We start from the raw sequence: 13,485 nt of genomic DNA, 5'->3' as shown, positions 1-13,485 counted from the left end.
CAACATTGAAATTGCTGTAACTTTGTCCATTTTTTAGGTACTTCCACATATTTATATATTATTTAAAGGGAATTAAGTAGATAATTAAAATACATGACGCAATTTTAATTTAATGAATTTTTTTAGAGACATAGGCCTGATTTTGTGAAAACACATCACACATAAATTGTGCACACAATTATTAGGCAAGTTGTATTTTGGAGGATTAATTTAAATTTATTACTGAGTAATAAATGAGTAATCTGTACAAAATGTGTGATTAAGGGCATGGAAAAGCTGCACAGATTTGCATGTCTCCTTCCTTATGTCTAATATTCTTTACCGTCTCAGCTTTAAAGAATGAGCATTGATATCATCAACTGGTATGAATTAAATGAATGGCTTTACCTAAGCATAGTGAAGATATAACGAGGGCTGGCAGCATCTTTGCCTCCATTGATGCGAGTGCCAAACTGACCAAGTGGCTGCAGGATGTTCACGTTGTTACTGCCCACAAAGTTTTGAGCCAAGTTGACAATAGTCATCATGAGCGCTTGCTAAAAAGAAAAGTGGGTGATGAATGCTTAGTTCAAGAACTAAGTGACACATCATATTACTCAAATAAATCACATCTATTTCTTATTTGTGCTGATTAGCACTTTTTGGTTACATTACAACAAGACAAAGCCTTCTCTTGGGCATGTAGCACTCATGGAACATAAAAAGATTGAAAACTAAAGCATTGGTTTTATAAAATAATTGATAGTATTTAAAAAGCACCTGTGCTTGCAATAACATTTGCTATGACTTCTATTGCTATTTACAGATCTACGTTAATTGTACCTCTCCATGATGATAAGCAGACATCTCTGCTACTGAACCAGCCAGCTGTGCAACTTTCACCTCCCTCTTGTCATTCCTCTTTAAGCAAGTGAAAAGCACTTTTCTCTGGCCAGGTTTTAAACCTAAATAACAAAAACATAATATATATCCAGATTATTTGCAGGCAACAAACAAAAAAATAGTCACTAGGTCAACATTTAAATTAAGATCGAAGAAGAACTGCCAACCTAAACAAATTCACCTTCCTGAACAATTTATATGAAACTTTATATTTACAAAAATTCTGTCATGAACATTACAGCAGGCGTGCGTGCAGGAGAGTGTTCATAGTAGTGATGGGTCCGGCATCGATGCGCGTGTTCGTAGAGGAACCCCGGTGTCGGTGCGTGTAGTGCTTTGTCAAAACCATGTGACCAACACAGCTGTCACACTCATTGCTACCTGTTACTAGGTGTCGAGCTTTATAAGGAAGTGCCAAAGCGCGTCTGTCAGCGGGTAGTGTCTCTAATGATTCACACATCTTTTGAGGCTCACATTATTCCCTTCAAATCAGTGTGATAGGGATTCCGAAAGGAGAACAGAAAGGATTGTCCTACACGGTAGAATCAAATAACGGTAAAATCTTTTAATTGACCAATTCATATCAATTCAGTTTCACTTTCCTTACATTATAGGAAGTGATTCTCCAAGGTACACACTGTGACCGTTTAGCTCAATGGTTATAGAGACTTAAATGAGCGGATTATATTTCTTGTATATTTTGGGATTTAGGTTCGAGCCCCGACTACATTGTAAACTCCATTTATGCACTTTATTAACGTTAAATGTTTGAACCAGGTGTTTCATTAATGTAGTTAGTTGTTAGGTTTTTCATTTTTTAAACCAAACATGCATTGGATTAGACAATTCTGAATTATGAGTCCTCGTAAATTTTTCTCACAGATTTTCCAATTGACACGTTCACACTATTTATTGATTGCATCTATCCATCCAAATATTTGGAATTTAAATGAAGAAATGAATACAGGAAATACAAAGACTTATTTAATTGAAGTTCAAATTAGTGTCAGTTGAGTCTGTCACCTTGGTTACCTTTGGTGTCCATGCACAATTTTATTTTATTTGAATTAGATTTATTTAAAAGGGGACAGTGCAATTTAATAAAACACATAGAAATGAATGAGTTAAAAAAGCCAGAATTAGCCAGAAAGCTATTTTCCATCTGTAGTCCCTTGGCCATGATATTAAAAAAAGCAATGACATGCAAAAACATAAGTACAGAATAGGCACACAATTAGTAAAAACATACAATTGGACTAAACAGGTCGTGACACACTAAGAAGACAAAACAACTTTGCTGTTAATAGAAACAATACAGTACATTACAAATACACATAACAGCACAACAGATTTAGTGTCTTTTAGTGCTGACCAGATGCGTATTAAGGCATTTTTGGGGCACCCCCTGCTTACAAGCAGACGAGCGGAGCGCGTCCTCCTCCTTAGTCCAGTCACAGGGTATGCCTCTAGTTGAATGAAAGTGTTCCTTCCTTTTACCAGGATATGTGAAAAGTTTCTTACCTTCCACCACTCAACACCAACATATTATCTTCATTACTAGTCTGCTATTTTGCTCCTCAATCATTTTGCTACGCGCCAATGAGGGAAACAAGTGTTAATATTAATGTCTCTATTGTGCTGCTATTGGCTAGCTTACTATAACGTGTGTGGCGTGCGTGCGTGGCGTGTGTGTCTGCACAGAAAAAAACTAGCCTCCTGGAGTAGGTCATGGACATAAGATTATTTTTCAGCAAACAAAAGATTCATTTTGAAGTATTTGTATTAAAAACAAGATTAAAAAGGCAGACACAACCAGTGCTAAAGTCAATTTGTTTTGTTCATATGTTTTATGTGTCTGTACTTCACCAATTCACAGACTTGTACATGCATTATTATTATTTTGTAGATTCAAGCACATTTCTTTTTTTTGATGTGTATGTAATGTGTTTTTTTATAACATAGTACAGACAAAAGTATAGTCGAAAAATAATAATTCTGTATCAAGTTAATGTCTGTTAACATATTTTATATTTTGTGTGTTTCATTTAAAAGAAAATTTCAAAAACAAGTCGAAGGTCAATTTTTGTTAATTCTCACTGTAAACTGTGGGGAGCTGGTTTACTCCAGAAACATGCATACTGTCAATGCGTATGTTAAGGAGCTGTTGTATCAAAAAGAGTACCCTTCTCAAGAAATTAGGGTTGGTACAGTATATGTTTATATTTTAAGTCCTTTTTTCCTTTGCATAACTTTTATTAGATTTGGTTCACTCACTGACTTCCCATGCTATTTTTGGAGCGGGAAGTAACTCCAAACCACGACAAACTACCTATCACATACCACCCCCCCAAGCACCCGTAAATGTCTTTATAGCACCCTTAAACCTCTGATCCTAGAATCGCCTCTGGTGCTGACAAGTATAAGATAAACCTTATTATTCTCAAAATTTTACATTCATATGTCCAAATTTATGCATAAGAAACCATCCTTCATTGAGTTCATTTGTATCCATGTAACAGATCTATAGACCCGGAGATAAGGTAAGTGTTTACTTGTTTAAAACTGTTACTAGCAATAGTGCTAACATTAGCTAAAGTATTTAGCACGGCCACCAGAATGCAAGTGAAAAAGTGGAAGCGCTCGTGGGGCTGTCATCAAAGAAAAAAAGGAAGGCACTGCAGGAGAAAGAGTGGCTCACCTGCAGTGCAGTACTCGGCAGCGCTCTTTTTTGACATCGTTTACCAAGCGGCCCTCTCCTTCTCTGGTGTGCACAATGAAGCTGCCGGTACTCACAAAAGGCGGACACTCACTCCCGTGTTTGGTGTTTAATTCAAACAGATACCTGCTTGCAGCGTTGTTTTGTTTGTTTGTGTTTTTTGCTTGCGTCACCACAACATCCTCTTTCAGCCATAATTTTTCGGCTTGAATTTCATTTTGGCCGAATGCCGAAAATGCTCGATGGCCGAATATTCGGTGCATCACTAATGAAAAGTTATTTTTCATCATTATCTACTTGTATGTAACCAAAAGCTGTGAAAACATATTACTGTAAACTTTATCATTTATTTATGTGACTGCTTTCCCTTTTTGTTATATTGTTCATTTTATTTTGTTTAGCTTCTTTATATTTTTTAACCTCCCTGTCGTGTTCCGTGTTCGATTTGTTTGCATTGTATACAATGTTTGTATCAATTTTTTTTACATACTTTGTGTACTGTTTAATGTTTGTTTGAATAAAGTTTATAAGAGGAAGAAAAAAAAGTCACCTCAGTTACCTGTGGTGACACAGTATCAACACAGTGTGTCATTGTGTCAACACGTTTCATGACGCTTCATCGACCCATCACTAGTTCATAGACTACTTTAAAATATTTGGTGCCCTAACTACTCAACATTTCTTCTGTTTGATCATTGCACTGAAGTGATGATGTCGATACTGTTTTTTTGTTTTGTTTTGTTTTGTTAGTTAGTTAGTTAGTTTGTTTTTTGCTGTTTTATCAACTTAACTTGAAAAACTGTAAAATTATTTATATGGACTTAATTAATACTTTTATGGTAGAATACCAATACAAAGAAATAGATTGTACAAACCATCGACCAACGAAGGAATAGATCTCTCATTATCTGAGTTGGAGAACAGAATCAGCTCCTTGTTGATAAAGTCATTGTAGGACAGATGTCTGGCTTGTGTTCCATACAGGTATTGCTGAAATAAAGACATGTCAAATTCAACATTCAAACCAGTCTAGGATAATTATAATGGGGAGCCAAAAGGCATAGACAAAAGTATAATTACTTGTTTGTGTATTTTAAAAACAATGCAACACCCCCTGTATTTCCCATTCATAAATGGATGTTACACAGAGATAGAATATAAAGGTGTTTTCTTCCAAAATGATGTATATGTGTGTGCCCTACTCTGTTATTTTGTCCGAATGAGGAAAACGTGCCACCATTTGAGATCAACACTATTGGTTGTTCAGTATCTTGCTCAAAGATACTTCGACATGGTCATAGTGGCCTGGGATCAAACCCACAACCTGAGGGTTGCGAGACGACCACTCTTCAACTGACCAACGCAACCCACCAGTTTGCGAAATGTATTCGTTAGTGTAGTAGTAGTGTTTGTACTGTGACCACCTGTTTTTGCATGACAAAAATCTGTTGTTTAATGCTAATATTGCCTAATTTTCAGAATTTTTGCTTGATTTTAGCGTGAAACATGAAGTGCTTTAAAGGCTATCTGCAATAAATGATTGTGGTCTTTGGTGATTTTGCATCAAAATAGAAAGAATAGTATTGGGCAACATGCTTCAAAAGACAGATACAACCTCCTCAAAGTTGTAACACTAACAGAACATCAATGTCAACATTTGCGTATTTTGCAACCCTAAAAGCCTATATATACATATACAGGCTGAACATTTAATGTCGCAGGACATCTATAGATCAGATCATTTGATGAGGGGTTGTGAGTTGCCATCTGTCAATTATGTGCGATCATGCAGTCCAAGTTGAGTTATGGGCAATGGGCAGTAGTAGGCTTTGAGGTGCGGCATGTTGGGAAACATCTAAACCTGAGAAAATGGATTGAATTGACTAACCTCAGGGAGACCATGAATTCTTCTTTGTCGTCTGTCCTCCATGAAGTTGGTCAGCCACTCCTTCCTGTCATCTGTTTTCTTCTTACTGAAGGCCTTAACAAAAAACAAAAAAAAATGTTTTCATTTGTCTGGGAAAGCCTTTATTATACTTTAAACAGTGGCGTCAAAATCGCAATGCAACGGAATGGCGCGGAATGGATGGCACGGAATTTCTTGAATTTTAATTGAAGAGAAAACAAGTGTAATGGTGTTTGGTAACAGTGGGCCTTGTGGTGACCTGACCCCTCTGGCGTCTTACCTTAAGCCAATAGTCACGAACTTAGGTTTCAAATTGGACAGTGATTGTCTCAATAGCACATTGAAACAGCAATACATGTCTTTGTTACATTTTGGCTGGATTACAGTAATGTGCTTTATTTTGGAGTCAGTCAGTTCTCTCCCAAGTGTCCTCAGTGGTCCAAAATGCTGCTTAACTGGTGCTCACATAACTCTTAAGTGGAGGAAGCACATAACACCAGTTCTGGCCACCCTTCACTGGCTGCCTGTACATTATAGAGGTCATTTTAAGATACTTTTGTTTTCCAATCTTTAAATGGTCTCGTCCCACCTTACCTTTTCTAAGGTCCTCCACCCCTATGCACCAGCCTGCAGTGGTATCGGTATCGATGAGTACTAACAAGTAACATGCCAATACCATTAATTCTAACGCTAATATAGGACTTTGGATGCAGCATCTTGTGTCTTGCTCTTGCACGACATTCACTGATGTGTGACATGTTCACTGCATGCCGAGCTAAGATATCCTATTGGCCCTCGGTATCGGTATGGTATCGGCATCGGCCGATACTGCAAAGCTGGGTATCAGGTATTAGGGGCCAAAAAACAGTATCGGAACAACACTAGTTAGCAGTGCTGACTGCTAACTTATATCCACCCAAGACAAAACACATTCTTCTTTTGTGAAACGTAGCACGACTGTTTAAAATCAATCTCTTTAATAAAGGAGTTAGCTCGAACTCACCAAAGTGATGGCGGCATCATCCTCAGCACCATTATATCGAAATGTGATGCGATGCTTCTCCATTTCAGCAAAATATTCTTTAGCCTCTTTGCTTGTACTTGTACCCAAACCTATAGCATACATTTAATATGTTCAAAGGGAAATAATAATTCTTAATACATCAATTCAACTATAAATTTTAATGTAGGTTATCATTTTTTGTGTACCGTGTAAAATGACTGCGTAAAAAGAGCAAACCTTTGTAGTACTTTACATGCCAGGTTTTATAGTTTGTCTGTTTCTTCCACTCATCAAACTCTGGAATGCTGTAAAAGGCCAGCTCTTGCTTGTTCTTGGAAACCTGCAGAAAATATAATTGAGCCGTCAGCAGTAGTAACCATAGTAACATTTTATTATTCAAACAAGTAAAAAATTACATAACTTGATTATTTCGTCAACCCACATGAGTTGTTTGTGTTGGGTCAAATTTCTGTGTTATTTTTCTGATAGTAAACAAATTGTAAAGTCAGATTTATTGCTTAATTTACTGCTTTATATTAGGGATGCCCCAATTTGATCAGGTGATCGGAAATCGGGCCCGATCACGTGGTTGTTCACGTGGTCGATCGGGACTCAGATAAATATATTTTTATATTAGAAGTCGTATTATATTTTATTTTATTTTTTAAATAACTTTTTATTAGTTCTGGAGTTACGGGATGGCACAGAGTGAGTCTTCATTTTTCCACACACATGCGGCGTTGCGTCACTTTGCAACAGTGCCACTATGTGCATAATGCCACCAAGCGTCAGGGCTAAGCAAGGAAATAGCGCTAATGTAGATGATAATAGGTTATTATCAACTTATTGTGGAAAGCGGAGACGGTGCGACTTGCACAGTGTGCAGAGTGAACATTTTGTGTTGCGGAAAGGATATACATTAGATGCGTAGCACGCTTCCTGCTACTGTGCTGCACTTGGCAACCGGGCAGCCGCACCGCCATCAGGCGCTGGATACTATGGACGTGCTCCGAGTCATCCCTGTGCATCCGGCTGCGGACGTGTTTTGTTTCCTCCTCGCAGGACTCTGCAGTAGCATCGGAGAGACCCCAGCACCTAGTCTAGCTTAGCCTAGCGCAAATCAGCAGGGTCTGACGTCCTTCGCGGGTCGCTAAATCCCCCCCAAGCCGATCGTCTAGCCTGGTGCGAGTCCAGAGTAGTCAGGATAAGGTCCGATTAAATACATTTTTCTTGCTTGCTCTTCAAATGCAGGCTTTTCTTTGTTGTGAAGTTGGCTTGTTTAACACTTTAAAACGACTACAGTAGGTTCCTAAAAAATAAAGCTCTTGTGAAAAATGTATACTGTATACTGGTTAATAATAGCCCTTGAGTAACTCATAGATGTGCCAAAAAGGGGGGGTTTAATTAAATGGATTACTTAGTTTAACCACTGTCCACTCACTATATAAAAGGTTTTGGGGTAGTTAAAAATTATAATAATAATAAAAAAAAATTAAAAAAACAACAACAAAATGTTCCCTCCTTAAAACTCTTTGACCGCCAAAAATGTTTAATAATGTTTAGTAATATCCAAATGAGTGCCGCCAAAAACGTTAAAAGACATTAACTATGTTTTTTAATGGAAACGGGTGGAGGAAAGCCTTGGTCAGCTGTGCTCAAAGTATCAAGCAGATCGAGTTAGTATAATGACTATTTATGGCCACTAGATGGCAGCGATTTCTTTGGACAAGATCGGGTAGGAGTAAGTAGTAGAAGAAGTGAGGTGGAGCTAGAGTGTTGAGGGGAGAATGGCTGAGGAAGCGAAAATGGCGACCGGTTGCAAGCAGCTCACGCTTGAACATTATTTTCAAAGAGGAAAAGCATCGACAACTGCTAAAGAGCACATTGATGATGATAATGACGTTGATGCTGATGGTGACTCCGAGGTTGACGCCGAAGTTGAAGCGTTGACGCGGCGGCTTCGACCACGTCGTAAAGCCTCACCAGCTAGCGATGCTAAACCCGGAAAACGTGGTGCACAACCGAGCACTTCTGCACAGGTGGACGTTCAATCAGACGATGAATGAGTCCAATGCATATTTATTGGAGGAGTGGGTACACTCTGATCACGGAGAAGACACAGATTCGGACAGTCTTTCATCCTCAGAAGACTGTGAAGGTAAGCACAAACTTGCTATGAGATTGCTAGTAAGCTAACTTGTCTAACTTTTCCGGCGAGGTGCTAGCAGCGTGTGTAACGCGAATGTACAATTCATAGATCGTGCTCACAGCGACGTCCCACTGCGGATTCTACGACAAAGAGAGGAAAAAAAGAAATAAAGTGTTTTAAATACACTGCAACAACAAAAGAAAACAGTCTTCCGATATTATTGTAATTGTATATGTTTCTTTCAGCTGTTGCTCATAGGGCTCAGTGACGCTTCTCACACAGCTTTTCACAGTGAGCAGAATAAAGGTATAGAAAAAGAGATTCTCCAACACAGCACTAATAAAATATTTGATGGTAAGTCTTCTATAATTTACCGAATGTACATCAACCAGTGGATCCAAGAAAAAAGGTAAACATGTATATATATTGCCTCACTCAGATCTAAAATAAACAATATATGATATTAAAATGTATATTTGCAGATCCCCAAAACTCTGGCTGGCATGAAGCGGGCTGGCAGCCAACCAGCCCATTTACTGCAAAACCAGGACCAAGGGGTGCTGCAGCAGAGCTGAATTTGACGCTGCCAGCTGACTCCCTGCAGCTCTTCATCACGGATGAACTTCTCCAGCACATTGCTCACCAGACAAACTTCTACGCACGTCAGTCCATCCAGAAGCAGACTGACAGTCTGCCACACAGTAGTAGTCGTGCTTGGAAGCCAGTGTCTGTGTCCGAACTAAAAACATTTTTTGCGCTCCAATTTCTTACTGGGTATATAAACAAGCCCAGTATAGAAATGTATTGGACTCGAGATGAAATAGAAGCAACACCATTTTTCAGTCACGCGATGCCTCTAAACCGCTTCAAGCTCATCTGGAGTTTCCTTCATTTCAACGAGTCACACAGTTCAGACGACAAACTATTCAAAATCCGTCCTGTTTTCAACCACATTGTCCAGAAATTCAAAGAACTGTTCCAACCCGGAAATTATTGGTGAGATTTGTTGTACGTTTGTTCCTGACCACACAGGCTCATACCTACATGGTCATACCATTCAGTTACCGCTCCAGAATTTGACTTCTCCAACAATAATGTCCGTCGGATGACCCAATGGTGCCTCTCCTTCTTTTGACCCCCTGGCTTCTTTTGGCTAACATCTAGCCCCTGGTACTCTATTTTGTTGAAAATGCTGGCTCCGCTCCTTGCTATTGGGATTGTGCTCTGCTGCTTCACTATGTGCCTCCTTTCTTTAATGAGGTCCTTTGTCTCCAAATATATTGCAACCACAGTGGCTGCGAATCAAGTTTCGTCCCTCCGTTGAAGATTATGATTTCCCATTTCTGCTCCCTGACGACCTTTCCAATGATGGTTCTGTTTGCTAAGTATGGGACGCCATCATTGCCGTCCTGGTATCAATGGCCTCACATACTCCCTCACATATATTGTTTGTTTCACTATGTGTATGTTCCCCCCTCTTTTTTTTTTGCGTTCGTGTTTTGCCGGTTGTTACTCCTTCTGTTCTTTGTGTTATGGTTTTGTTTTATTGGACTTGTGTATATTGGGTTTTGTTTCCCCCCTATTTTTTGTCCGTATTGTTAAGATGTGCCTGTCCTCCAAAAAAAAAAAGAAGCATTTTTCTAGAGGTGTTTTATGAAGGTTTCTCTTAATCCGTGACTGGGGCGGGAAGCTGGATGGTGTTTCACTTTGTATTTCCTGTCTTCTTATTTTTAGTGGATCAATATATGATACAAAGGGGTGAATGTTATGGAAAATAATTATTCATCACATATTAACATTAAAGCACATATTAAGCATTATAGCTTACTGTATTGTGGACACCTGTATTTTCTTTAACAATGGGCTTTTCACTTCTTGTACATGAAGCAATACCAAAGTGACCTTGACTGATAAGTCTGTTGGGAACAGACTGCTTGCCTTCCTGTCTAGCTGATCCTTCTCCTCCCAAATTCCTAACTAGGCAGCATAAACAATCTTTCCGGGATTCTTACTGCGCACTCTCTCACAGACCACTATCTTGTAGACTGGTGTTAGACTTGTGTATTTGAAGCTCCAAATATAACGAAACCCAAAGACAAATTGTTTTCCAGGCTGTTTCATTCATCTCGCCGAACTGCTGAAAATTCCACAACAGTAACAATATTGTTGAGCCACAGCACACTTGCTGAGTAGGGGTGTGACGGTTTTTGTATTCGTCACGAACAGTCTCTGTTCTGACATCAAGGTTCGATGCATATACTCAAGCCGACGAATATGCAACTTCATTGCAGTATCCGGACTCCAAACCAGGTGGCAGTAATGCGCCTAAATCAGTTTGCCAAACGACAGTTAAAAAAGAAAAAAACACAAAGAAAAAAACGTCATGACATCAAACGGACATGACCCCCCCCCCCCCCTGACCCACACTCGATAAATGGTAATTTGCATGTGCGTTTGTTTACATATGTCAGTATTATTCACTTGCAATCTCCTGCCAAACAGATTTGAGTCGGTACTTACAAATGCGCGCGCACATGCAAATATACACACAGACTAGGAGTGAAGCTAGTGGGCTAACACAGCTATCTCTACGGCGCTCTTTTCATACTATTTCATTGCTTTTGGATGAATGGATGGATGTTTTTGTGCTATCAGTATCGCCAGGAGCTTAAACAGGCCGGCGGTAGCCCACTGGACTATTTCTCAGAAATAGAGAAATTTGTCCAGTGATGTGACCAGAATCATCTTGTGCTCAATGTGGGGAAGACAGAGAAGGTGATATTTGATCCAAAAACTGTTGGTGACCACAGGCCAGTCGTCATTAAAAACAATCACATCAGCCAGGTGGGTTCATACAGGTATCTGGGGGTCCACATTAACAACACACTCAGCTGGAGGGTACATGTTGGAAGTCTCTCAGGGATGTGATTTGACCAAAGTGAAATTATCTGAAAATTTAGCCGGGGGTCTGGGGGCCGCTGGCACCCAGCTAGGTCCAGGGCAGTGCCCTGGTGGGGGGACAAGAGGGGCTTCCCGGAGCTCATGGGTTTTCCGTGTTTTTAAGTACTTTCAATGCACTCACATGACAAAGAAATAGACAAAACAACAGCATAAATTTTCAATGTATATTGAACTATCCCATATAAAATGGCAGTTTTAGTCAACTCAAAATCAGTCACATTCAAAAACATTGGACTGCCTTTGCTTTTAAAAACTATCACTGAGAATATCATCATATCTAACTAATGTGATTACTAAGTTAACACATAAATAATGTTGAAGAGTTCAAATTTCATGAACAAATAATTGTATCATGACCAAATGAAAAGTAACTCATATTAGAGCATACCACAAATGTCTTTGTTATAGCAGAAGATGTTATCTGTCGGAGTCATGTGCATACACAATGAACTACTAAAAAAAAAAAAAAAAAAATTGGGGGGGAGGGGGGTGGGAGATAAAAAAAAGCGGAATTCCGCGAATTAGCGGAAAAATCACATCCCTGGTCTCTGCTCCAAACTCCAACAGCGTCTCTATTTCTTACGCAGACTTAGGGTCTATGGAGTGGAGCAGAGGATCATGCTGTTGCTCTACCGGGCTGCATTGGAAAGTATCAACAGATACGGCATTGCGGCCTGGTACGGCAACCTGACTGTGCAGTCAAGGTCACAGATTGCCGGTCTGGTGCGGACTGCCATGAAGATCATGGGGGTCAGGAATCATCCTTCCCTACAGATGCTTTATGAGCGGTCCGTCACCGGACTGGCACAGAAAATTGTTAATGACCCGACTCACATTCTGCATCATGAGTTCCAGCTACTGCCTTCCGGCAGGAAATTCAGGACCTCCAGAACCAGGCTGAACCGCTACAAAAACTCATTCCTGCCGACATCCATCAAACTGCTTAACAACCGACATTAACTCAGTGCAATAAGATATATGGTGCAATGTTGTGTCCATACTCATGTGTGTGTATATATATATATATATATATATATATATAGAAGTGTGTATATGTGTGTGTGTATATGGGTGTGTGCAATGTACTTCTCTACACATGTATACTCCTTCTACTTATTGCTGCACTTCTTATTTATTTAATTTTAATTTTATCTCTTTCTATTCTGTTGTTTTCTCTTTACTGTAAACTGCAGCTGGACGGAGTCCAGAAAAAAGTTCCCCACGGGGAAAATAAAAGTATATCGTATCGTATCGTATCGTAAACAGACTGGCAACCGGCGTGAGATACCCGTTTAGAATGAGACCAGCGTACACAGTCTCTTAAGATCTCCTCTGCAGCCAAAGTGACGAAGCTTAAAAATGCATCATATAGACTTACTCGTTTTTTCCTTTTTTTTTAGGAGAGGATTGATTGGCTCAACAAAGGTCGTTTTCCAAGTGATCTACACTTGGAAAACGACCTTTGTTGAGCCAATTTTTTACATTGGAAAACCACAAACAAAAAAATAAAAGTATGAAGTATAAAAGTACAGACACTAAAACAATTATTTTGTTCAATTCAGTCCCAACATTTACTTTGTGTGAAATCTGAGCTTGTTTAATGGAACACAACACAAACATGCTGTATTTGCAGGGAGCCATTCTGCTTACTATACAGTGCTGACCTGGCATTTATAACATATATATATATATATATATATATATATATATATATATAAACTAACAATAAAAATAATGATGATAATAAGATGGATAAACTTGCCAGCTATCTCTTAACAATAAAGACAAGCTTTTTCTTTTCTTTTTTTTAAGGAAAAATAAAATAAAGCTTGAGTACTTTTATGTGCATCTGCATCTTATGCCAAGTT

At 39.0% G+C, this 13,485-nt stretch overlaps 1 protein-coding gene across 1 annotated transcript in view; it reads right to left on the bottom strand.

Annotated features, from left to right (window-relative positions):
* Nucleotides 1–13,485, bottom strand: part of top2b (DNA topoisomerase II beta) — a 131,332-nt gene that overhangs the window by 51,434 nt on the left and 66,413 nt on the right. The window contains exons 15-20 of the mRNA XM_077549538.1: nucleotides 6,745–6,847; nucleotides 6,508–6,617; nucleotides 5,487–5,579; nucleotides 4,474–4,588; nucleotides 823–944; nucleotides 388–536 (exon numbers count right to left, since the gene is read on the bottom strand). Coding sequence (XP_077405664.1) covers nucleotides 388–536; nucleotides 823–944; nucleotides 4,474–4,588; nucleotides 5,487–5,579; nucleotides 6,508–6,617; nucleotides 6,745–6,847 — 692 coding nt within the window. The remainder of the gene's footprint in view (nucleotides 1–387; nucleotides 537–822; nucleotides 945–4,473; nucleotides 4,589–5,486; nucleotides 5,580–6,507; nucleotides 6,618–6,744; nucleotides 6,848–13,485) is intronic.

The sequence above is a fragment of the Vanacampus margaritifer genome, chromosome 17 (assembly GCF_051991255.1).
Source record: "Vanacampus margaritifer isolate UIUO_Vmar chromosome 17, RoL_Vmar_1.0, whole genome shotgun sequence".
NCBI classification, from domain to species: domain Eukaryota; kingdom Metazoa; phylum Chordata; class Actinopteri; order Syngnathiformes; family Syngnathidae; genus Vanacampus; species Vanacampus margaritifer.
The sequence above is the reverse complement of the archived record's forward strand: the minus strand, read 5'-3'. Positions and strand labels throughout refer to the sequence as shown.